The sequence below is a fragment of the Rhamphochromis sp. 'chilingali' genome, assembly GCF_963969265.1.
Source record: "Rhamphochromis sp. 'chilingali' genome assembly, chromosome: 19".
Lineage (NCBI taxonomy): Eukaryota > Metazoa > Chordata > Actinopteri > Cichliformes > Cichlidae > Rhamphochromis > Rhamphochromis sp. 'chilingali'.
Window position 1 is genome coordinate 8158919 of NC_137946.1, and position 25009 is coordinate 8183927.

The following is a 25009-nucleotide window of genomic DNA, read 5'->3' on the forward strand; positions in this document are numbered from 1 at the left end:
ATCCTGTCAAACACAGCCTTTTCTTTAAGATTCAAAATAAAAATGAGCTGTGTAAGATTTGTTAGGGTCAGCTTTAGTTGATGTGCAAAATTCTCAGTCATGTAAACAGACAGAACTGGATAGCGATTCCAATTCAAAGGCGGTCACAGAGAATCATTGCCACGCCCAAAGCAGAGTCTGCGTTCTGTCCGTATACCACCTGCAGAGGGAACGCCTTCTCCACTTCCTGTCTTAGCACTTCGTTCCGAGCAAGCGCGCTCCCACTGCCCACAATCCTGCGGACCCCCGCCTGCTGCAGATGCTCTACGGGCATCATCGAGGTGACGTTGTCCAGGACTCCATGGCAGAGAGCCCTGATCACATGACCCAGGGAGAGATTGGAGGTGGAGATGCCAGTCACGTGGCCCAGGCAGAGAGGGTCATGTCTTTCTCCCAAGATAGTAGGACTCACCCTCAGGTTGCTGGTTTCCTGGTTCAGGGCACAATGAATCAGCTTTTCGTATAAGCACGAGTCACTCAGCTCTGCACCTGTGGAGATTGGGGGGGGTGCAGCAGAGGGGGGCATTTTAGTGTCATCTATCTGTGCAGACTTTAGTTTAACTGTTCTACAGTTGTTATTTTGTTTATTGCATTCATGATTAATTATTCATTTAATGTCAGTTTTCTCTAATCTCTGCGCCGTCTCTGGTCTTTGCTTTCATCTTTAAGCAGCTTTGATTGTTGATCTGCAAGTATAACCTTTCCCTAGAACTGTTTGCCAACGTTTCTGAATAAAGCTGGGATGTATTTTGGTTCTTGCATCTCCAGTAACGAGTTTAGAGAGGTGTCATTTATCATCTCTATGAATATGTTAAGTATATGAGCCTGTGAGGTGTACATGGATCTTTCCAAATGAGCTCACATAAACCCTGATTAAGCAGCAGATAAAACTTTCTGTATATCAGAATATACCACAGTTTTAAACCTGGTGTCTATAGTGCCATTCCCTTTAGTTATAGGTTTTATGTAAAGACTGTATATAAATGATGGGCACAGCATAATCATCAAGTGTGAAATGTGAAGATAATGAAGATATACCTTAAAACTACATTTTTCCTAATGGCCAACAGGGAGCGGTCCATCTGGTTGAAACAGTTGTAAAAAAAAGTATATGATAACACGTCCCTGCTGCTCACTTGTACGACTAAGACTAGGATTAATCAACAATGTCAGCTGGCATTAGCTATTTGCTGATCTATCTGTATCAATATTATAACTGCTGATGAATAAAAAAAATTTAAAAACTAAAGAAGAGACAGAAGAAACATCCTTCAACCATGTCTTGAGTTTTGAAATTACATAGTTTTCCCACCAGTGGGAGCTCTTGTTGTTGGCAACACACTTCTTTGGAAAGCCACAAACACAACATCCAGCTAATCCGAGCAGTTAGGTTAAATAATTACATAAATAACTACGCATAACAAACGTTAGGGAAGTCTGTTTATGATTTGTGCCTGAAAAGAGAAAAGAAATGGCCAAAATACAGCTTTTTCAACCCTGAATATTGGTATCCGCCGGTTTATGCAAAGTGTCAGTAAACATTTTCTTATTGAGGTTTTTGGTCTCACAAATCTTATCAATACACAATGTGATGCGCGATTTTACATTTTAATCCGTTTTAGAGTAAAGAGGGGGTAGGATTTTTAGAGAAGTTGTCACCTTATGAATATGAAACTGTTGAAATAATTTGTTTCGTTATATTGTACTTGACTTTACTAAGCTATTCTACTTTTTTAAGCCTTTTGTAATAATCATGATTAAAAAATAAAACTAATGTGTGGAATCACAGTGTCTGTGTCCATCTGCAAGTCAGCCTGCACTGTTTGGTTTTCCTGAGAGGGATGACGATGGATTAAGGTCTAGAAAATAGAAGAAGAATACAAACCAAGCTCTCTCATCCAGGAAGTCAGCATCTCCACAAAACTTGCCAACACATTCCCGCCATTGAGCGATGCTGCAACAGCCAAGTATGTGGACTCAAAGTAAGGGAAGTAGGAGATGGACGAGGCAGGCTGAAGAGAATCTGGAGGTTTGAAGTCAGCTGGCATGGCGTAGGTCAGCTGGGCTGAAGTGCTTATGTTAAGGACTGGGAAATTTGAAAAAAAGAAAGAAACTGTCAGCTAAAGAGAATTAGCTGTGATGGTTAGTGATGTGTTTGTCCTGAAATATAAACCCCTAAGTCAGCTACAATAAGTTTTATATTGGATTTTTTTCCTCAACCTTATTGTTTGTTGATCTCTCACTTGACATGCAACAGTGTGGTTTGTGTCTGTGAAGGTTCTCAGTCATCCAGGTCATCGTAGTCTAAGGAGCTTGGAAAGAAAAGTGTCTGGACTTCTTTGAGTTGCTTGAAGACGTTTCACCTCTTATCCGAGAAGCTTCTTCAGTTCTAAGAGTCAAATGGTGGAGAGCCCCAGATTTAAACCCAGTGGGAGTTTCCCCCCAAAGAGGGACAAAGGACCCCCTGATGATCCTCTACCTAATCACATGAGCCAAGGTGTGAAAGCGGGTGTGCTTTACAATTAGAGCTGGGCGATATAAGATTTTTTCATATCACGATATGTTTTTTTCATTTCAGGCGATAACGATATCTATCACGATATAAGCCAAATAACTATATTTGTAAGATTTAAATGTGCCGTTGCTCACAAGTAAAATGTGAAATAATCAGCAGCTTGTTTTTATTTAAATATTTATTTCCCATAATAAGTTCATCCATTAAGCGGATGTGAATGGATGGATGAAGTTCAACAGGGTAGATGTACTTAAGGAACATGAGACTTTTTCAGATAAATAAAGGCAAATATTGCAAACTACACAAAAGGTAGCCACTAAAGCGTTTAAGTTTCAAAATAGAACAAACGAAACAGACTAAATTGTCAATTCCACTTAGAAACAAAATATTAATTCTAAAAATAAATCTTAGTTTGTTTTACAGAAGAACAGACAAAACTGACTAACTTTTGTCAATATCAAATAAACTGAGAACTAAAAGGAAATTCTCGATCTCTCCTTGTTGTATAGCTGAGCTTTTCAAACAGTTTTAACAGTTACTTTAGTCTGACAAAAGCCGAATGACGAATTAGCGCTTCCAGTCAGAGACTGAGGCTACGTCCACACGTACACGGGTATTTTTGAAAACGGAGATTTTCCGTTTCCGTTTTAAAAAATAATCCCGTCCACACATAAAGGCAGAAATGAAGGAAAACGCTGCTATGAACATGCCAAAGCAGCAGGTGGAGCTAGATTCCTAACCGTGCAGAAATGTTGGCCAATCAGAAGTCTAGAAGCCTCGGTGGGAAAAAGTAAACAAAGCTGGGGCATAGAAGCAGAACCGAGTCGTATGTGTGGAGGGACAGTAACTGTGTGTATATGTAAGCATTTAAACACTGCAGAGAGTAGAATTAACAGTAACAGTATTGTAGAAATTCATTTCATCGAAACAATAACGTGGCGCACAGTGTGACGCATGCACCAGTTTATTGTATTTCCGGACTTGCTTTCGGCACAATTTACAGTGCACGTTTTTTGTCAGACTTGAAATAGCCGAAATACCTTCACACTACGGAACTTCTATGGCTCTTCCGTTCGACAATCTCTCCGGCATTGGAACCATCATCTGTTTTCTCTTCGGTCACGCTCGGTTGATTTTTCTAGTCGGCACACTCATTTCCTCCATTACCCGGGCGGTACGGTGGCTGGCTGCTTCCCAAACACATGTGCGGCCTGGCAGTTGTGCTGTACGTAACAAGTCACGCGACGTGACGCTGCGGCTGTGATTGGTTCGGCTCTGCGCTACTTAATTTGGATTGGCTGACCTTTTTTTTTTTTTTTTTTTTAAAGAGGATAAGAGCGGCGAGGTCTATCGCGATAGTTTAATTTCTCTATCGAGTAAAAGTTATATCGCGATAAATATCGTTATCGTTCTATCGCCCAGCTCTAGTTACAATCAGCCAAGGTTTCGGGTGAGCTCATTGTGAAACCTGGCCCCACCTTATCATGCAATTTCCTGAGGTCAGATGGCCCAGGATGTGAGTGGACGTTAAGGCGTCTGGGAAGGGATCTCAAAACTGGATTATAGATGGCAGACAGTTGGTGTCATAAACCACCACCTCTGTTCAAAGATGGTCGCTCACAGTGGACGTAAATGGCTTCTTTCACTCCTCTTTCAAACCATCTGTCTTCTCTGCCCAAAATGGGAACATTTGCACCCTCGAAAGAGTGACATTTGTCCTTTAGATGCAGATGGACAGCTGAGTCTTGTCCCGTGGAGGTGGCTCTTCTATGTTGTGCCATGCGCTTGGCTGTTTGGTCTCTCCGATGTAGAGGTCTGGGCATTCCTCGCTGCACTGTACAGCACACACCACATTGTTAAGTTTGTGTTTAGGAGTTTTGTCTTTCGGGTGAACCAGTTTTTGTCTGAGTGTGTTGCTGGGTCTGAAGTACACCGGGATGTCGTGCTTGGAGAAGAGCCTCCTGAGTTTCTCTGATACACCGGCTACATAGGAGATGAAAATGTTGTTGCATCTGTCTTTCTTATCCTCCCTCGCTGGTGTCTGATCTTCTTTTCTGTGCATCTTTGCTGACTTTATAAACAGCCAATTAGGATAACCATATGTTTTAAGTGCTTCCTTTACATGTGTGTGTTCCTTCTTTTTTCCTTCAGGCTTAGAGGGAACATGTTCTGCCCGGTGGTGTAGGGTCCAGATTACCCCAAGTTTGTGTTCCAGAGGGTGATGGGAGTCAAAGAGGAGGTACTGGTCCGTGTGTGTGGGCTTCCGGTAAACTTCAATGTTGAGGTTGCCATTCTCTTCAATGTGCACAGTGCAGTCCAGGAAAGGCAAACAGTTGTCCTTTGTGTCTTCCCTGGTGAACTTGATGTTTTTATCCACAGCGATAATGTGCGCAGTGAAGGATTCCACTTCTTGTGTTTTAATTTTGACCCAGGTGTCGTCTACATATCTGTACCAGTGGCTGGGTACTCTCCCTTTAAAAGAGCCAAGAGCCTTACATTCGACTTCCTCCATGTAAATGTTGGCTACAATAGGCAATAGTGTGGTTTGTGATTCAGCTAAGCTGTAAACAAATTCCCCTTTTGGGATTATTAAAGTTATCCGAATCTGAATTAACTTATAAATGCAGATCCACAATCAACTGTGAGAACATTGTGCATTTAGTTCATTAAGAGAGATAAATGGATATCCTGTTTCACCTGCATCTGTCCGTTCGCTCATGCAGGAGTAGACGGAGCACTGGAAGTCTCCTAGCGCGGCCCCTACTGGCGTGCCAGCAGGGATGCCGTGCCACTGAGAGCAGGTCTTTCCTGCCAAGCTACCAGATGGCACACACTTAGGAAGCAGGTGCAAAGGGAAGCCAGCACCCTTCAGACTAGAGGACACACACACACATACAGTGCTTGTTACGTATGCTTGCACTGATGCAAAAAGTGTTAGGTAAATGAGGCTGCAAACCAAACATGCACAGCAGTTTTCATGCAGTAGGTGCATCTAGTAAAGTGTTGTAAAAAGGAAGGACGTTCAACACTATACAAACATGTTTTCGTTCCACTGATTGGATGACGTGTTGAAGAAGCCCCAGCTGGCTGCATTCTGGGGTGTCATCACACACCTGTCCAAACCGCACAGCATGGACACCACATAGTCCTGGATAGTACCTGCAACCGTAAAGTCCTCAAGGAATTTGGGTCTGCGGCAAAACCACACAGCTTCAGCTTTTGTATCCCAATTGCAAAATGTATTTATTTATAATGTATTTATTTTTAAAGATGTGAGCTTACTTGTGTTTCATGTACCAGAAGATTGTTGCACAGCCAAACCCCGTGGCGACGCTGAGATGAGAGTCTGGTCTGGGAAGAGAGGTGAGGAAGTCATTGCTGCAACGTCCATCTTGCCAGGTGATCAGCTGACTGGTGTCTTTGGCTGTTAAGGAATCACTATTGGACCAGACGCAACCTGGGTGGTGCAAAAGACAGTCAACTGAGTGCTTACAACTTTAATACAACCCTTGTTTGAGTTGTTATGTTGACTGCTGTGTTCTTGAAAGACTCTGTCCTTTGCCCTGTCCTATTATCAATCAATGTTGTTCTAAAGCCTCTGGATCCACTTAAACATTAGTCAAACTAAACTGCATGCTTATTTTAGATACCACTCTATACAGATACTCTATACGTATCTGTCGCTATTCTTTGTGACCATATGGATCGGTCCCTCATATTACCATTATTTCACCCAAAGGCACCAAGTTAATACTTAAAAAAGCTGCAACAATACACACAAATATAAAAAGTACTTGGTGACAACTTTGCTTTTAGCCTTTAACCCTCTGGGGTTCAGGGTATAACTGGTTGTTTTTTGACTACTTTTAATTTGTCCTCTATATTTCACCTTTAAAAACTGTTTATCTTGCCAATTCTGTTATTTTCACATTTTGACATACTGTATAAGCACAACTGATCTAAATTCAGACAAAATTTAAAATATGAGTAGAAAAAAGTTATATTTTTGACTGTAAAAAACACAAACATGTTTTACGAATCATTTTCATAACTTGAAATGCAAATAGAAATTGTACATTTTTTGAAAATATGCACAAGTTTTGCAAACAACAAAGTTATATGGTACTATTTATCTAAAAATGCAGCCAAGGCTCAGACGTTTTTTATATAACCATTTAAAACTATTTAGAGAACAATGAGGTGTTCTGCATCAAATAAGAAGACACACAAATTATATATGCAACTCCAAAAATAGTTTGTGTCCACTATAAGACAGAGGAGAACAGCACAGGGATAAATCCTGCAGGTATGACAGAAGGTGTGTCACTCCTGTTTTCCATGTGGAGACAGCGTTTACATCTGCCTTTGGTGGCTTTTTTTGCAGCAACTGTGACATTCACTAGTAGAAGTGACACACAAAACAAAACAACGACTACACTACACATTAACTACACAAGACAACACACTAACTTGAGTCCAAACACAGTAAACATCACAAATCTATCATGTATCAAAACTCACTCGCTCACTCTCGCCGGTGTCACTCCTAAAACTTCGCCCTCTTCCTAAACAACCAAATGCCACATAATTTTTGATTGGTCGACATGGCACATTTTTCCACTTTTTCTTTTTTTTCACTCCCAAGCAGAGAGTGTTTGCTACCGCTGTCCGTAGAAAACGCCGTTTTTACGGTTTCTTCCCGCTGTAAACACCACTGTTTTATTTAGAATTGAAACTAACACTCAGTCCGTCAACCCTAGAGGGTTAATCAGAAAGCCTTAAGTTGGCTAGTTATGTAACTGGCTAAATGTTTAAAGTAGGGGTGGGCGATATAAACGATATACGATAGAAACGATATAAATTTGGCCAACGATAGAGATTTTGAATATCACGATAGCGCATGTTGATGATGTCATCAAGCTGCGCCTGTTTTGGTCGAAAGCATCGCAGCTGCTACAACCATTATCATCTGCAAATTATGCCGGGCGACAGTCATAGCAAAGAGATGAAACATTTTTGAAACATGGGGAAAGCCAAAAACTGCGCTTCCTCCACTTCCGTAACCTTGATTCATTAATGTTGAATTCTCTCACAGCTGTTCTATTCCCATATTGTTCATCCTCCAGCTTCACTGTGCTAATGTTATGCTAACATAGCTGTGTCGCTAGCAATCACATAGCACAACATTATATACCAGGTAGTCCAACTTCAGTAACTCTGCAAACACCACTGCTGTTTAGTTTTCTGTCTTCATTTATGTTGAAAGTGGTAGCAGAGCTGTACGTTTTAATTAGTTTCAAAAATCTCTCAGTCAGAATATGGTATGTCATGTTTAGGTGGAAACTAGCGAGCTAACTTCCTGTTAACTTCTAACTCCATTAAATTTAATAAATTCTGTTTTTATGGATGCATGGATGTTAAACTTAATTGTTACACCTGATAAAGCAGCAACGCTGATGATTTTATTAAAGATGAAAGAGTTTAGACCGTTTTTAGTGTTGGTTTGACTTTGGGACCTGAAGGGGATGAGGTTTTGGACACAGATTACTCCGCGAAGCTCCTCACTATGGCAGCCGTAATGCTCTGACAATCCAGAATTCATATATAAGGCACACTCTCGATTTATGAGAAAATTAAAGGATTTTAAGTGTGCCTTATAGAGTGGAAAATACGTTATACAGAAGAAAAGAATATATCTCGATATATATCGTTACCGCACATGCTTCAAATTATACAACGATATGAATTTTAGGCCATATCGCCCAGCCCTAGTTTAAAGCTTTCACATGAGTAAAGTAACACATATTACTGCTACTGCTAAGTAATGTTAGCTAAGTTCACAGCATATTCCATAAATCTTAATGCCATAACTAACTGTATAATAGCGCTGCCGTATTGCATCACACTCATTGCATTTCAATCATTTCTCCAGCGAGTTTGATAGCTAGCAAAATAATAATCATAATTTTAAAAATTAGCATGTGTAACGTACTGGAAAATTATTCACTAGGACTCACCTATCATGCGACTGGAGAGCGCAAACTCCGCCATTGTCGTTTTCCATCAAACACTCATTAAAACAGCAACTGCAGGTATGTTTTTTGTTTTTGTTTTTGTTTAAGAACTTTATAACTGCAGGTATGTTAGCGTGCTCATCCCGACAGTTAGGGGGAGAGGCGGGTCACATATTGAAACAGACAGCCACAGAGGTGCAAGGCAGCCCAGGCAGAGAAATTTTGCTTTTACATTTTGCGACTCATTTTATTTCTCTATCTGATAAAAATAAATAAATAAATCAATTAGATAGTTATTTGTGGTGAATGAAATACAGTTACACTTTCAAGCACTTTTAAGCACCACATCTGAAATGTAAGCAATCACCCTTACGAACCCTGATACTGAATACACAGATGCTAAAAAAAAAAAGGGGTTCCAGAGTGTTTGGCAGTGTGGAAAGATTAAAATATCTTGGGAAGAGATCAGATTGACAAGTGAGAAAATAATTACTTAGTGAAAATAAATGAAAATATTCTATTGATAAACAGCGCAATAGTCAGAAAACTATAGGACTTTTAAATGGTGATTACATGGTAAGTCAAGAAAGCTTTGCAGGAGGTATACATGTTTCCAGTGTGTCCTAGTGTAAGCTGTATAAGTGTCCAAATGTGTGGCTGTAAACACCCTAAGAAAAATTCTCTCCAATCTATCTAAGATTTGCATCACTTCAGTACCTAATCTGTGATGATCCTGGTATAATTCATCCATCTTTACACAAATGTTTCCATCCTCCACCTAAATGAATGTATCCAAGATACAAGAATTAAGATTACACTGATACACACAGTATGTTTCCTGAATCCCTGATGGTTGTGTTCAGAGAAGGGACATTGGGTGGTAAAGGTCCTAAAACATGATCAACTACTCCCCACTCACAATTTACCATTAGACTGGAGCACTGTTAATCACACATTGCTTCATGCCATTGGATCAGGGCATAGATAGGATCAATGGTGAGATGTAAGTGAGGACTGCACTTCATTACATTCATGATAATGTTTTAGTTACTTATTAATTTGTAGATCTTAAAATCTATCCATGTTCTACCTTCACTCTTTGACCCTACCACATCTGGGTCCCAGGAAAGAGGTAGACAATGAAAAAAACAGAACCTGTGTTATGTGGTATTATAAAAGTCAAAGCACTGTCAAAGTAATGTCTCTAATTCTGAAATAGCTCCTGAATGTAGTGCGAAATCGTTTGACTCATTTCTTAATTGGTATTATGACTTTTACTTGAGTAAAGAGCCGAAGTACTTGTTTCGTCACTTTGCCAAACAAAGACTATTTTGGCTCTTGCGCAGTGTCATCTGTATTTGGCACAGGGCTGCACGTGAGCCTGAAAATCATGTCTAATCTTTCCTTTGACACCTGATTTTGTTTTTGATCATGTTTTTCTCATTTCCCGTGAAAAGAAAATCAGAAACAATCCCCAATCATAGAGCCGTTGTTACACAAGTTACCACACTGACGATGAAATGCCACAGCCCGCGCGCAGAATAACTTTACCGCTTTTTGGTTTCCAGAATAAAACTCCGTGCATCTGTCCGGTCAGCCCGATGCAGCACACATGCTGCAGTTTGTCTCTGGGCAGGAGGCCAATGCACCGGTCCAGAGTGTCTATGATCCGACCCGTGTCCTGCTCTTTCGCCTGCGTTACACACAATCACACAGAGGTGTTTAGATTACTGAGCTGTAGTTAAAATTGCGGGACAAGTGAACGCACTCACCTTTATCCCGCTATCGTCGGCTAAATCAGAAACAGTCGGTAAAGACTGACTGGCAGCTATAGCTCTACATCCTCTGTCTAATAAAACGGCTTTTACTGAAGAGGTACCCACGTCCAAACCCAGGATAAAGTTAGACATGACTGATGTTTACGATGTGTACCTTGAGCTTTTTTCATACCGAAATGCAAAAGTCCTCACTGCTGCATTCATGTGATTAAAGGAGTTTAGAGCTTCTTTGCTACTTAGATTAAATTTGCTGTTATAAAACTGCTGTTTTAGCCAAATATGTGAAATAACGAATTTACATTTTGATGTAACATAGTGTCTCCTTCAATACAAATTCAAAGGTAGCTTCCCTGCTTAAACGTTATTCAGGGTAGATCAATTTCCTACTGTTTTACTGTCAAGGAATGCACCAAATCGGCTCCTCCTGAGGCTGACTACCGCCTTCCCACAATGCACTGCGCAGGAGCATGGCTGACTTTCGTATAGGAGTGTCATCCGAACGAGAATGAATGCACTTTTTCTTTTGGTGACAGCAGCTGACTTTTCCTGTAACTGCTTTAGATTCAGGTTTGCTAAGTAAATCTTGCATGTTATGTTTTTGTGACTGCGTCGTGAGGAGTCGACAGGAAGTCCCTACATTAATCTCCGGTGAGAACCTGTCACCGTCAGTGGGCAGCTGGGAGAGCTAGCACTGCTAGAATTAGCACTGGTAGAAATGTTAAAATAGTTCAGCTGATGTGCAGTTTAGCCCCCAATAGTCTGACTCTGCTTTGTGTAGTTTGAAAACTGATGTCTGTGTCGTATAATTTTACCTTTTTATGTCAAAACGAGGCTTTGAATCACCTTGAAGTTTGGCAATAGCTAAGCGAACCCGACTTGCTTTCTTTGTCACGCAGAGTGAAGAGCTTTAATGTGTCCAGATTTGTAGTTTTATGTTGATTCAGTGTCATGATGATCGGTCTTTCTTTTTTAATATAATAACCTTCATTACCAGCAGTAAGATGGCCCTTAAATTATTCCTGGTGAAAATTGTCTGTCAATGGATTTTTAAAGTAAAACCGATCGGTCTCTGTTTTAAATGAGCTATTTTTGTTTTGTTTCTATTTGGTGTTAATTCTATAAAGCATCCCGAGTCAGGATGTTTAGGATTTGAAATCATTAGTCCTACTATTCATCATGTTATTTCGATTTTGATTATTTATGAATTAAAAACCTCATTGTGCGAGGTACATAAAATCATAGTAGGTACTGTTGCTCTAACATTGTTGCCTTAATCTTTGATGTTACAGCAGCACCTTCTGTGGTAGCCGACCAGAGCCAAGATGGCTGGAGTTGGGGCCAAGCGCGAGGGACCACAGTTCATCAGTGAAGTGGCAGTGAGAGGCAACGCGGCAGTGCTGGATTACTGCCGCACCTCTGTGTCTGCGCTCTCGGGAGCAACAGCCGGTATCCTTGGCCTGACGGGACTGTACGGCTTCATCTTTTATTTCCTATCATCCTTTCTCCTCTCGCTGCTGCTTATTCTCAAGGCCGGACGGCGGTGGAACAAATTCTTCAAATCACGGCGGCTGCTCTTTACTGGAGGCCTCGTCGGAGGCCTCTTCACATATGTCCTGTTCTGGACTTTCTTGTACGGGATGGTGCACGTATACTAGAACATCTACTCGAAATAACTCAGAAATATTTGTCTAATGCTCTGTAATTCTTTAGGTTTGTCTGCCCTGCTGTTGTAGATAGGCTGTTAGTGGAAGGCTTCCATTGTGAACTGTTTATATGTTAAACGATGAGTTAAGAGAATTAACTGTCCTTTTCTTTCCTCCATATTTACCAGAGAATGAACTCTAACCTGTACTTAGAGAGCTATAGTTATAATGTAGGTTTACAGATCAAATCCTCACAAGTTAAACCAAGTCAGAAAACAGCAGATGTAATTACTGACTGGATTAAAGATCTCTCTAGAAGTTTTTTGGATCACTTTTTCTTCACTGGGGAATGTCACTAATAATAATAAAATTGTGATGACAAAAATGTGTTTCCAATGACAAAGAACATTCAATAAATAGAAACAGGAACAGCAAACAAAGGGAGACTCTGCATTTCAGTTTCCATTCATTACACAGAGAATATGTCCACTTGGACTCGTAGAGCATGTCAGGCTGTATTCTTCAGTGTCGCCAGTGAATACTGTGTAAAAGCTTCATATCAAAGCCATAATCAGTACAGTTAACTGAACATACAGCAGAAAGCAGCAACAGTGTTTGTGCATTTTAACAACACAATACATGTGTTGAGCTGTAAAAACACAATTAAGACCACACATTTTCTTATGAATTGCTTCTAAGTGTAGTTTTTAAAAACTTTCATGCCTACTTTTTTTTACTTTTATTACTATATATTGTAATTACTGTCACTGCTAATTGCCAGTTGAGTGGTAATGAATCTGTTTTGAATCCTGACCCTGCTACTTTCTTTGACGTCCTGATGTCATGCACTTTGCACAACATTTACATTCCCCTGGATCAACACATCTTCAGTCAGGGCATCATTCATGCTAGTGACCGTGCTAGCAGTTGTGCCGGCAGGTAAGACGTGGACGTCAGTCCCACCTTTGGGTTCTGCCTCATGCAGGAAAACAAACAGGTGATCTTGCTCTGCCTGCAGACCTAATTGTGAGCCATGAAAGTGATATGATGCTTCGTCTCGGTGCCTTGGGGTGGAGCAGAGTATCGCTGTCCCGTGTTACGTGGAATTGTGGGACCCCTTTTCTCTGTAGGTGGCTGGCTCTCTGCAGAAGATCCTGCAGTGGGCTCAGTTTCTCCTGGATTTTTGATGGAATTTGTAGCCCCTTTCTCTGTCCCTGGTCTTCTGGACCTCTTTTCCCGATGGCCCGTTTTCTCATCTTTAACTTTGGTCCTCTCTTTTCTGTTGCACACAGCATTAGAGAGGTGTGCGAAAGTGAGGAGCAAGATTTAGAAAATGGCAAAGTTTTTGCAAACATATGAAGTCCTACTTGAAGTTGATGATTTCAAATTTCCTCTCTCTGTAGAAGGAGCTCGTGTTCATCATGTACAATAATATCATATCACAGGCAAAGGCTCCCTAAAAGAGAAAAATAAACAAATGAACTGGAACAGGAGAGAATATTACTTTTCTTGGTGGGGATTACACATCATCCACTGTCCTGTAAAATGACAGTTTTTGAACTTAGCACCGTGGTAATTGCACAGCAATCATCCACACATGCGTCAGCAGAATATTCTAATAAATTACTCACTGCACCGAGGAGAGCAACACCTGAGCCAATGGCAATTACTGTGGGGACAATATTGAATTTCCCGGCCTGTAAAACAATAACCAGAAACTCACTGTTAATCTCCCACCAGAATGATGTGCTTTAGAAAAAAACTAAACTGCTACTATCTCCACAGTACCTGACCATTGATCATTATATCAAAGCGAATCCCATACACTTTATACAGCGTGCGATAGGTTTCCCCATTTTGATCCTTATAGTATCTGGCATATCTGTAGAAAAAAATAGTTGACATAAGATGTAAAGGCTGAAAACATGTTGGAAACAGTGAGCAGAGTGAAGGTAGTGGGTACCATACCTGAAGTTGTATCCCGATGTGATTGAGTTGTTCAAATTAATGTCCAAACGGGTGAAGCTGTACTGTGGATTACACAGAGAATAATCTTTATCCAGGTCACAGTTCCACTCAATGAGAATGCCAACAGAGCCGCCCTGATGGACACAAAGGGTAAATATTAATAGCACATCAGCGGATACACCACAAACCATACCGTACAGAGTGCTTTACAAAAAGTAAAACTTTTTAAACATAACATACCACGACCAGAGAAGACACACGCAGATAAAATCAAGTTACATGAGGCTTTGGCAAGAAAATGCTTATTTTGAACAACTGTGTTCATTTGGGATGTAATTCAGTTGAGGTGCCCTGATCTTTCTCCCTCAGAGCCTCAAACTCAAGTTGCTTGTAATGGGGAACACAGATTTAATTTGGGACCAGCCAATGTGGAGCATCAAAGCTAATAGAGGAATATCTTACTTAAACGCAGTTCCAGAAACTCAGTTTTTCATAACTCTAAACAGAAACTGAAAAGGATTAAATACTACTGAAAACTCCACATGTCCATCATCCATTTTCTTCCAGCTGATTATATAACAGATACATCTACATATACAGCTGAAGACCACAAGATGTGTCAAAAAGCTTCACGACAACGACACATAACGACATGTATGTGGATCTAACCAGTTCATGAATGACCCTGCTGTTAGTAGTCTACCAGAGGCTGGCTTTTAATACACAGCTTTACTGTATTTGCATTGCAGAGAGATTCAAGTGTTTGTGGGATATTTGCAGATTTTCTCACAAATCATTAAAGAAATCAGCTTTTTTGTGCAAGCAGACCATCTCCCTATAAATCAATCAACTGATTTGAGTTTGTGTGTCCACAGAGAGATAAACTGTGTATTGCAGAATCTTCACTGTACTTTGTCCTCTTCTAACATTTTATAATGTTAGAAGATCTGCTCAAGAAATCTAAACAAGTGATGGCGAGCTACTGAGACCAGATTTCTATTATAGTTTGTTAGCAAACAACTGTGAGGAAGTGAGGAACCAAAATCACTCCCGCACATAGTCTTAATTGTTTGTCTGTCTGTGTGTTTGTTTGCTGTTTTGCATCCAGAGTTTGTCAAATTTCAATTTCAAATTCATTCATTCTCAAATTTAGTTTGAGGTTAGATATCAATAACAACTCAAGCTGATTCAATTTTGGTCAAAATCTGGTTAAAGTCAAGGTCACACCAAATGTAAAAATCAGTTTAAAAAATCTTCAAACTTCACAACAATATGCTACACCCTGGGGGACATGAGTACCTGAAATTGGCCATTAACATTGGCCTTTAATGTTAGCACCCAAGGTTAAAGTTGACCTTGACCAAAAAAAATTAAACCATATTGAGTATTATATCATATGAAAGGGCATGCAAAGAGCTGTACGACGCACTTTTTATTTTCTCAATACAACATCCTATGACGTCACCATGATGCTGGAAAGCTTTGCAAAACCACATAATTATATCTTTAAAGCTCATGTTTTACAGCTTATAGAAGTCAAAGATTCCAGCCAGAGCTGCTCCAGTATTAAAGGTAAAGATCATAAAATACACTATTCTAGCATGTAATGCTTAAAAGGTCATTGGTCAAAGGTCAGGGTCATATGAGCTAGGATCATCTCCAAACTTTAAACCAAGATATTCGTCACTGGGGGGGACATAAGAACTTTCTTTTTTTTTAGCTCTTTTTTCAATACAACGCTTGACGACTTCAAAACGACACAAAATGATCAATATGCTACACTAATATACTCCAGTAGATTTCCATGTTAACAATGCTGACATGATCACGAAACATTAAAGTTTTAGCATAGGTCTTAGCCTTCAGGGGAATTTGCTCTCTTTGAGTGTTGTTGTTTCACTTTGTACCTTAACAGCCATTTCCTGGAAGTCATGTCCAGCACTGCTGACAAGATCTCTGAGGCGAAAGATGGGGCAGTAAGGATGATTCTCTTTTTCATAGAAACATCTCTTTAGGTAGCTTTCATCAGAAGTTTCAAGGACATTGGCTCTAGAAGTAATAGACAGCAGATGTGGAGTTAATGATATCAGAAACTTGTGTTTTCACTCAATGAAATGACTTAAGTGAAAAGATGGAAGTTAGAGTTATCGGGGTTTTGCTGATGGCAGCAGATAAGGCACAGCTGGTTCCATGCCTGAACCAGCTGTGCTCTTTCTGTCTAAAGTTTGTATGTTTTCCATGTGCCTGTTTGGGGTTTCTTCTCACAGACCAAAGGCATGCATGTTGTGTTATGTGGTCATTCTGAGTGGCCGCAGGCGTGGATGTGAGAATGTGTGCTCTCTTTTTTACCCCGTGATGGACTGGCTGCCTGTTCAGGGTGTACCCTGCATCTTAGCTGACATTGGCAGCTAGATGGATAAGCATTTAAGAAAAATGGGATGGATGGATGACTTGAAAGTGCAACATCAGAGTCTGACCACCGGTTGTCATACTTAGGATAATATTGACAATTTGACTGAAAACTTGAATCTCTGAAAATATGATTTTTAGAATATATATTAGTCTTTGGTATTTCTTCCTTTTGCTTTACTAAGACCCAACCTTTGGTCTTCTTTACACCATAAAATGTTGGGCTTGGCCTATTATCCTGCAGCACTGTGAATCCTTCAGATGCAAAACAGAGGCCATGTTTCTGAACAGGAAGGGGCTACTGGCTGAGCGTGAAGGTCCTTTATTATAGACATACTTGTCCAGGGTAGAAAACAACTCTAGACTTCACATCCAGAAGAAGGTGTAAGCCGAAGCATGTAGGTGTATTTTTAGTGTCACTTGCCCACAAAGAAGCTACTTTATTACTCGCATAAACTACTAGGACTGCCAGGACCTGGATTTTTTAAGCCAGTTTTGGTTAGATTCATTCATTTTCTTCCTCCTGATGGTTTTCTTGTGCCCCGTAGTCTGTTACTTCCATAGCACTAGGTGGTCTTCTCAATAAATAGGACTTTTTTCCATTATGTACATTTTTTAATATAACTTTTGCTGACTTTTGCTCACTTGGTCTTTATTGATGTCTTTTGATTTATCTGTTTTTGTTTTGTTTTTTTCCTGCAGTGAATAAAGCTGGATGTATTGATCTTCTATGGCTGCTTTTGGACACTCTGCATCCATTTTCCAGCATTTTAGAGCTCTGCCCTGTGGGAACCTTCACACTCACAATGACCCGGTCAAAGCTCTTTGTTGCTAAGAATAACAGGCTGACTAGTGACACTTTTGCTCAGTTATGATGGAATATGTGTTCTCCAAATCAACCTGTTCTATTCTGCTTCAGGGGAAGGAAACAACTCAAAAAATGTTACTTTTTGCACAAAGATGTTAACAAATTCAGTGCCACAGTTTGGCTAGAAATATGGAAGAATCTAAGATTTATCTTCCTTTTTTTATATGATTATAAATCTTTATAACATTTTTTTTTTTTTTTTAAAGGGGAGAAGATTTTTAATGTGATCTCATACCATTTTAACTTTGGTCCTCAGATACGCACATATGCCTCTGCATCTGTACCACTGTGCACTTCAGAGTTTCACTGTCTGGACTCCAACTAATCTGACTAAGCTTTCTTCAGTGTACACTACAAAAGTGGCGCATGCAGCATGCGTATGTCAGTCAAACCAAAGCTTACACCCTCTAGCTGCAAGCAAAAGAAAAAAACGTAACTGGATACAGGACACTGTAAGATGTGTAGTGTTGCCGGCCATTTGAAGTAAGTTCCATTCAGGCGAAAGCATTACCTCATTAATCACAGGCATGCCAAGATTAGTAGGGGAACATAAGAGATGTATCCGTAATTATAGTAAGATCTTGACAGATGAATTAGCTATAGCTGGGGCATCTCTGTGCATTATTGCAGGACTCGTGCAGGGAACAGCGGAGAGGGTAGCTCAATGGGCTAGCCCATTCTGATCAGACACCTGTCCAGGGTAAGGCTTGCTGTCAAGGACGTCTCAGATGACTGTTTCACTGTCTCACTGAGTGCAATGCACAGAATGGTATAAATAGAAAGCTCTCTGCACCCTAAAGCTATTTAAAGCAGCCACTGGAGCGTGCATATCCCCCCAGGTCACTCTATGCCCCAATCCCTGGAAGACATAGGCACACCAGCAATCAGCAGCCACTTATAGCTACTTACTTGGAGAACTCAAACTTGGGGAACCTGATGAAATTCTTGATGTAGATGGTGAAGTTTTCTGCATCACTCAGTAAGGGCTCTCTGGAAATGAAAGAGACAGGCAGCTGTGTGAAAAAAGAAAAGGGAGGCGACAGCCTATGCCAGTAATAAATAGAACCTGTGAAATATCTGGGTCTGTGTGAGGGATCAGAGCCAGTGTTAATGCAGCAGCAGCTCAAAATGGCAAATTTCCAAAGTTCTGTGAGGGATGATGAATGCTCACGCGGGTCTCTTGTTGTATTCAACGGGACACCAGGCATGAATCTCGCAGGTCCCGGTGCTGTTTAAACACAAGCCAGTCTTGATTCCTAACAGAGAGAGAGAGAGCAAAGAGTTGGCAGGCTGTGTGGTGGAGCTGAACAAGAACTTAAAAAATGAAAAGACACAGAGAGACATAATGAAATGTGTAATATTAAAGAGTGGCGGTATCAGGACAATATTTTGTATTGTTTCATTATACAGATCATACATCAGAGAATGGAAAAAGCGAGGATAAATCCAAACAAACAATCAGATTTTTACATCCCTCACCATGACCTGCTGTTACAGGCTCCCCCTCCATGCAGTCATCATCAGTTTTGCATCGTCCATCTGGCACCTTGGAACTCTGTTAGAGGCACGATAAATAAAATATATATATATATATATATATATATATATATATATATATATTTATTTTATTTTTTTTACTATGACTTTTCTGCTTTCAGAAAATGCTAATTTCCTTCCAATACGCACCTCAGCACAGAAGCCCAGCCTTTGATTGGGGGTCTCTATGTAATTTGTTACAACAAAGAACACCTGCTCACCCTGCAAAATAAAATTAAGTCCTGGCAGTGAGATGAAGAAGCAAAATGTTAAACAAATTAGTGCCCCCAAGAAGCTCAATATTGTTAAATCTGCCGAGGCAGACATTGAGACTAATGATACAAGGCAGCCCAAACATTCAATAGCCTCGTAATATGTCTTGACAGGAACATAATTAGCGAGTGCTGCTATCAGTGCCATCAGTGTTGCTATCCTACAAACTAAAAGATAGACTCACATTTGGGGGTATGACATAGTCCTCGGCACTCCACAGGTAAGGCCCCGTCTCAGAAGTGTTGGTCAGAGTGACACCTTTAAGCTTGGTGATGACTGAGCTCTGGATGGCCTCTTCTTTCTCCTGGTACCCCTTCTTCACCACAAACACCCACCTGGGACATTCAGCATAACTTCATGACGTGTTCAATGTAGCCCTTGTCTACATTGCAGAGTTATGTTATTATTACTAATATTATGATTATTAAAGTGTTTTAGAAAATATCTCGCACATGCATAAGGGGTAAAACGCTTGAAAATACCATAAATTAAAGATTACTGAACGAAAAATCGACTGTTAATAGCAGGCTTGATTGTATAACCACCAGCCACTTAAAAATGTCACACTACAGTTTGTCCTCAACCAGATAACCCACACGGGAGTATTAGTAGGAAAGGCCCATACTGCGCTACCACTTTAACACAAAGTAAAAACCTTTCCACAAGCTCCACTATTTTTAACTTTGTTAGTCACTCTCCCTTTTATTATTCCATAAAGGAAACACGCTAGTTGGAGGGGGTGCATGCAGTTCACCTCACCCAATAATGTATCCCAGCACTGCCAGCTGGTAGAGCCGAAATAATATTCCGATTCTTCTGTTTTCTGCAATGACATATTTCTCCGTTTTGTAGTTGAGAAGAGAAAATAAGAAGCCCCCCCAGCCTGCCATTCCTCCCCGCACGGTGGAGCCGAGTGAGACGGCAGCTCGCAGTCCCCCAGCTGATATATACAGCTGCTTCTCTTGTCATGCAGCGGGCAAACCCACTGAGACAGGGGTCTTCCACTCAGTTCCTTGTGGAAGAGCGACGCAGGGAAAGTTTATGTTGTTGCATGGTTTGATTACACACTCACTTTGACTTACATGAGCTGTGTGCAGCAGCACCTTTGCTAATAATTCATTCCTGTGCAAATACGGCGACTTGTACTTTTCCAACAGCGTTTTCCAACACTGTCATGAGTGTTTACAAGTATAGTAAAATTATTTTTGTAACTGTTGCATTTTTAAAAATTAAAATGTGGACGGAGCGAAACGCACACTTGCCATTGGTTACTACCCTCGAGTTTCAGCTGTTCTTCCTGAAAAAAGCAAATTTCATAGAAAAAGCTATTTACCAAATTCGGCCATGTTTGTAGTTTTGTGCTGTTCTACACTTGTACTGCATTCTGTTTATGTTGTTCACAATCAACATGCTGAGCAGAAACATTTAGTACTTTTTTTTATTTATCGATGGCTCAAATCACAGCACAGTGTTTTGTTTCGGGGTTTCTTTTTTTGGGGGGGGGGGGGGGGGGATTTATAGAATTTATGTTGCAATGGATGGCCAGTCAAAAAACAAAAAAACAAAAAGAGAGAAAGAAAGAAAAAGAATGACAGGCACTTGACGTCTATAACTGGAAGGAGAACTGAGAATGAAGACAACATATTCATTGTTGAGAAATGCTGCAGAAAGGTTGAGGAAGCTGCAGCAGAGCGCCTTCGCTAACACTCATTCAGGAAGGACAGGTACAGGAAATCTTTAACACTACATGCCATCATGCGCTAATATCTAGTAGATGACATCTGGTTGGCATCTACTAGATATTATTATTATCAGTATTGTTATCATTGGTTGTGATGGTCATCATTTCAGCTTCTGTAACAGGAGAATTTCCCAAATATGGGATAAATAAAGTATTTCTCATCTCATCTAAGACTTGTTTGGTTTTCATAAATACATGCTCATTCTGACTCTAAAGCTTCAAACACTTCTGGTATGTTTCCCTTTTGCATTTTCACTTTGCTGAAATAACTAAGGTGTTTTCCTTAAAAACGAAGAATGATGGCATATGTTGCTCGTAAAACAACATATCAATTAACATCAGTGGGCCTTCGTATGTTTCAGTTACCCATGCTTTTTTTTTTTTACATGATATTTTCATAATTGTCCCACCAAACTATTGTGAAAGGTATACAAAGTGTTCTTCTCTACTTTCACCCTGAGGATGTAATTTTCCACTTCACCTTGACCAATCTATCTTATATGAGCTTGGGATCAGTGAAGCTGTTATTCTATTCAGTTTTTTCTTTGCTTACAAAGTTTTCAACTCATATTAGAAGACTGAAGATGTTTATTGAAATTAGTTATCAGAACTGCAGTGCGTTTCACTACAGCATCATCTTTTATGCCCGAAGATCACAGCCAGTTCGTTTTAGTTTTCAACCTTATCTCTTGTTCAAGGATATTTCCCAGGTTCTGAATCCCATGCCATCTTTACTTCTGAAAAGCTAAACCTGTGAATAGGGCTCATTTTATATGTTTTATTTTTATTTTGTGCCAGGTTTTTGCTTCCTTGTCCCAGTGTTTCTGCACCATGTAGCAGGCATCAAATGGAAATGGGCATATACTTCATTATACAATAAGAATTTCTCACATTGTTTGCTATACAGGGAGTGCAGAATTATTAGGCAAATGAGTATTTTGTCCACATTATCCTCTTCATGCATGTTGTCTTACTCCAAGCTGTATAGGCTCGAAAGCCTACTACCAATTAAGCATATTAGGTGATGTGCATCTCTGTAATGAGAAGGGGTGTGGTCTAATGACATCAACACCCTATATCAGGTGTGCATAATTATTAGGCAACGTCCTTTCCTTTGGCAAAATGGGTCAAAAGAAGGACTTGACAGGCTCAGAAAAGTCAAAAATAGTGAGATATCTTGCAGAGGGATGCAGCAGTCTCAAAATTGCAAAGCTTCTGAAGCGTGATCATCGAACAATCAAGCGTTTCATTCAAAATAGTCAACAGGGTCGCAAGAAGCGTGTGGAAAAACCAAGGCGCAAAATAACTGCCCATGAACTGAGAAAAGTCAAGCGTGCAGCTGCCAAGATGCCACTTGCCACCAGTTTGGCCATATTTCAGAGCTGCAACATCACTGGAGTGCCCAAAAGCACAAGGTGTGCAATACTCAGAGACATGGCCAAGGTAAGAAAGGCTGAAAGACGACCACCACTGAACAAGACACACAAGCTGAAACGTCAAGACTGGGCCAAGAAATATCTCAAGACTGGTTTTTCTAAGGTTTTATGGACTGATGAAATGAGAGTGAGTCTTGATGGGCCAGATGGATGGGCCCGTGGCTGGATTGGTAAAGGGCAGAGAGCTCCAGTCCGACTCAGACGCCAGCAAGGTGGAGGTGGAGTACTGGTTTGGGCTGGTATCATCAAAGATGAGCTTGTGGGGCCTTTTCGGGTTGAGGATGGAGTCAAGCTCAACTCCCAGTCCTACTGCCAGTTTCTGGAAGACACCTTCTTCAAGCAGTGGTACAGGAAGAAGTCTGCATCCTTCAAGAAAAACATGATTTTCATGCAGGACAATGCTCCATCACACGCGTCCAAGTACTCCACAGCGTGGCTGGCAAGAAAGGGTATAAAAGAAGAAAAACTAATGACATGGCCACCTTGTTCACCTGATCTGAACCCCATTGAGAACCTGTGGTCCATCATCAAATGTGAGATTTACAAGGAGAGAAAACAGTACACGTCTCTGAACAGTGTCTGGGAGGCTGTGGTTGCTGCTGCACACAATGTTGATGGTGAACAGATCAAAACACTGACAGAATCCATGGATGGCAGGCTTTTGAGTGTCCTTGCAAAGAAAGGTGGCTATATTGGTCGCTGATTTGTTTTTGTTTTGTTTTTGAATGTCAGAAATGTATATTTGTGAATGTGGAGATGTTATATTGGTTTCACTGGTAAAAATAAATAATTGAAATGGGTATATATTTGTTTTTTGTTAAGTTGCCTAATAATTATGCACAGTAATAGTCACCTGCACACACAGATATCCCCCTAAAATAGCTAAAACTGAAAACAAACTAAAAACTACTTCCAAAAACATTCAGCTTTGATATGAATGAGTTTTTTGGGTTCATTGAGAACATGGTTGTTCAATAATAAAATTATTCCTCAAAAATACAACTTGCCTAATCATTCTGCACTCCCTGTAGTGTATTTGACATTGTTTTCCCAATCAGTGCATTGTTTTATTTACATTTGACATAGTGTGGTATAAACTCTTCCAGTACAATATCATCACAACAACATTGCATTGGAAAAGTTAGAACAATGACAACAACTGTCTAAAAATCAAGATTTTATTATGTAAGTTAATAATTAATACTTCATTAAACTCAACAAATTTTACTATTTGTTCCTATCCTGACTTCTTTGAAAAGTGTCATGTCTGCAAATATCATTTTTCTTTGACTTCCGTGGTATTAGAGCAGCTGATTTCAAGGTGTAGAACCTAATACTAACCATTTTAATGCATCTTTTTCCACATCTGCTTCAGGGCAAATATTTGTGGTAGTAAGCTATACCAACTGTTAGAGTTAAATTGTTAAATGTTTGTCATTTTTATGTTTACCATTTGTACAGTGTTTTAACTCTGATGAAAGAAATTCCACTGTCCTTCCCCCCAGATTCTCGAGGTTCTGGTGGGGGCTGTAATGTTTTATTGCAGATACATCCTATCTGGAAGATAGGATGTAGCTTACATCTTCTTTTGATGTAAGCTTCCTGCGTTTACGACCCTTTGGTCAGCAGGAGGTCTGACACACACACACACATTCTCACATAACACACACACACACACACGCACACACACACACACACACACACACACACATTCTCACATAACACACACACACACACACACACACACACACACACACATTCTTACAGAAGTTCACACATATACATAAAATGCTTTGTCTTAGAACCAAGGGGGCGTGGCTTTGTTCTGACGTGTTTTGTGTGAACTGTCTCTCAATAAAAGGTAGCAGGAGGAGGTCAGATCTGGGGGTCATTTTCGTGGTGGACACAGACGAGGCCTCCCTTGCGCAAATAATCGATCCATCGACTGTCTTGTTTTCTTCATGATGAATAAGTCTCTAGAATTAGCGGGGCTTGTGGAAACACAGACCCAACACCAACCAAAATGCCATGCATGCTCTCACCTTAGAATCTCGATTTCAGTAAACGGTGTTCGGTAAGATTTCTGGGACTGGATTTCACTGGAACACCTGGAGCCTGTGGCTCTGCGAATTCATGTAACCAGAATGAAGATTGATTTGATTGGAGAACTTGTAGTAAGCACAGAAGTAAGCTCCTTCTCCCTCTCCCCTCTCCCTTATCTTTCCTGCTTAGTTTCTTGTTTGATGTTCAGTAAAGACTCTGGATTCGTGATTACTAGCAAGCTTTGCTTACTGTGTAACTGAGCAGACATTACACGTAAGCCACCTCACTCCCGGGGGGGCGGGTCTCACTTTTGCGCAGCGTACTACACGGAACAGGTATATTGAAGCAGCATTAATGAACAATATTAGTCAGATGTTCTACACTTCTCATGTCTTTTGTATAGTCTCGCTTATTCTCTAACCCCAAGAGAGTCTCCCAGACTTGTTCTCTAAAAACCTACAGAAGAATTATGGATTTCATCAACTGGTCCCTTAACGAAACTGACAACTCCTGAGCTTGGGAGAGCCTGATTGTCCTGCAGAGACGTTTGCTGCCGGATACTCGATGGTCGGTTGCGCCGTGTGTCTGGCGACACTCTTGATGGAGGACTTTGAATGACATCTACCAATTCGGAACCATGATAACAGAGTTCTGGCTGATTGGAGCTGGCTCGGACCTGGCTTATCGCCACAAGGCTGGCCAACATGATAGACAATGGGCAGGGCTGTGAGTACTCAGACTGTGTT

At 40.5% G+C, this 25009-nt stretch overlaps 3 protein-coding genes across 3 annotated transcripts; 1 reads left to right on the plus strand and 2 right to left on the minus strand.

The window, feature by feature from the left end:
* Positions 1 to 52: 52 nt before the first annotated feature.
* Positions 53 to 10706, minus strand: shpk (sedoheptulokinase). The gene is made up of 7 exons (XM_080866785.1): positions 10341 to 10706; positions 10120 to 10261; positions 5837 to 6011; positions 5593 to 5745; positions 5252 to 5427; positions 1925 to 2125; positions 53 to 528 (listed from the first exon to the last, which is right to left on the minus strand). Exons 1-7 carry the CDS (start codon positions 10476 to 10478, stop codon positions 134 to 136), a joined length of 1380 nt encoding a protein of 459 aa, XP_080722911.1. The 5' UTR covers positions 10479 to 10706; the 3' UTR covers positions 53 to 133.
* A 95-nt stretch (positions 10707 to 10801) lies between these two features.
* Positions 10802 to 12307, plus strand: emc6 (ER membrane protein complex subunit 6). The gene is made up of 2 exons (XM_080866788.1): positions 10802 to 10994; positions 11636 to 12307. Exon 2 carries the CDS (start codon positions 11669 to 11671, stop codon positions 11999 to 12001), a length of 333 nt encoding a protein of 110 aa, XP_080722914.1. The 5' UTR covers positions 10802 to 10994; positions 11636 to 11668; the 3' UTR covers positions 12002 to 12307.
* A 118-nt stretch (positions 12308 to 12425) lies between these two features.
* On the minus strand, positions 12426 to 20019 carry p2rx5 (purinergic receptor P2X, ligand-gated ion channel, 5). Its single transcript, XM_080866784.1, has 12 exons — positions 19803 to 20019; positions 19228 to 19378; positions 18921 to 18992; positions 18714 to 18789; positions 18406 to 18490; positions 18144 to 18224; positions 15865 to 16006; positions 13958 to 14091; positions 13778 to 13871; positions 13621 to 13686; positions 13357 to 13445; positions 12426 to 13268 (listed from the first exon to the last, which is right to left on the minus strand). The coding sequence occupies exons 1-12, from the start codon at positions 19931 to 19933 to the stop codon at positions 13010 to 13012; spliced, it is 1380 nt and encodes a 459-aa protein (XP_080722910.1). The 5' UTR covers positions 19934 to 20019; the 3' UTR covers positions 12426 to 13009.
* Positions 20020 to 25009: the final 4990 nt, after the last annotated feature.

Excerpts from the sequence above, each read along its gene's own strand:
- shpk (XM_080866785.1), bottom strand. The coding sequence starts at position 10,478 with ATGTCTAACTTTATCCTGGGTTTGGACGTGGGTACCTCTTCAGTAAAA. Across the intron at positions 5,746-5,836 it reads TTCTGGTACATGAAACACAA|ACCCAAATTCCTTGAGGACT; the intron begins GTAAGCTCACAT and ends GTTTTGCCGCAG. Across the intron at positions 2,126-5,251 it reads GAGCGAACGGACAGATGCAG|TCCTTAACATAAGCACTTCA; the intron begins GTGAAACAGGAT and ends CAAATTTCCCAG.
- emc6 (XM_080866788.1), top strand. The coding sequence starts at position 11,669 with ATGGCTGGAGTTGGGGCCAAGCGCGAGGGACCACAGTTCATCAGTGAA.
- p2rx5 (XM_080866784.1), bottom strand. The coding sequence starts at position 19,933 with ATGGCAGGCTGGGGGGGCTTCTTATTTTCTCTTCTCAACTACAAAACG. Across the intron at positions 14,092-15,864 it reads TCCAGGAAATGGCTGTTAAG|GGCGGCTCTGTTGGCATTCT; the intron begins GTACAAAGTGAA and ends TGTGTCCATCAG. Across the intron at positions 13,446-13,620 it reads GTGTTGCTCTCCTCGGTGCA|GGAGCCTTTGCCTGTGATAT; the intron begins GTGAGTAATTTA and ends TTTCTCTTTTAG.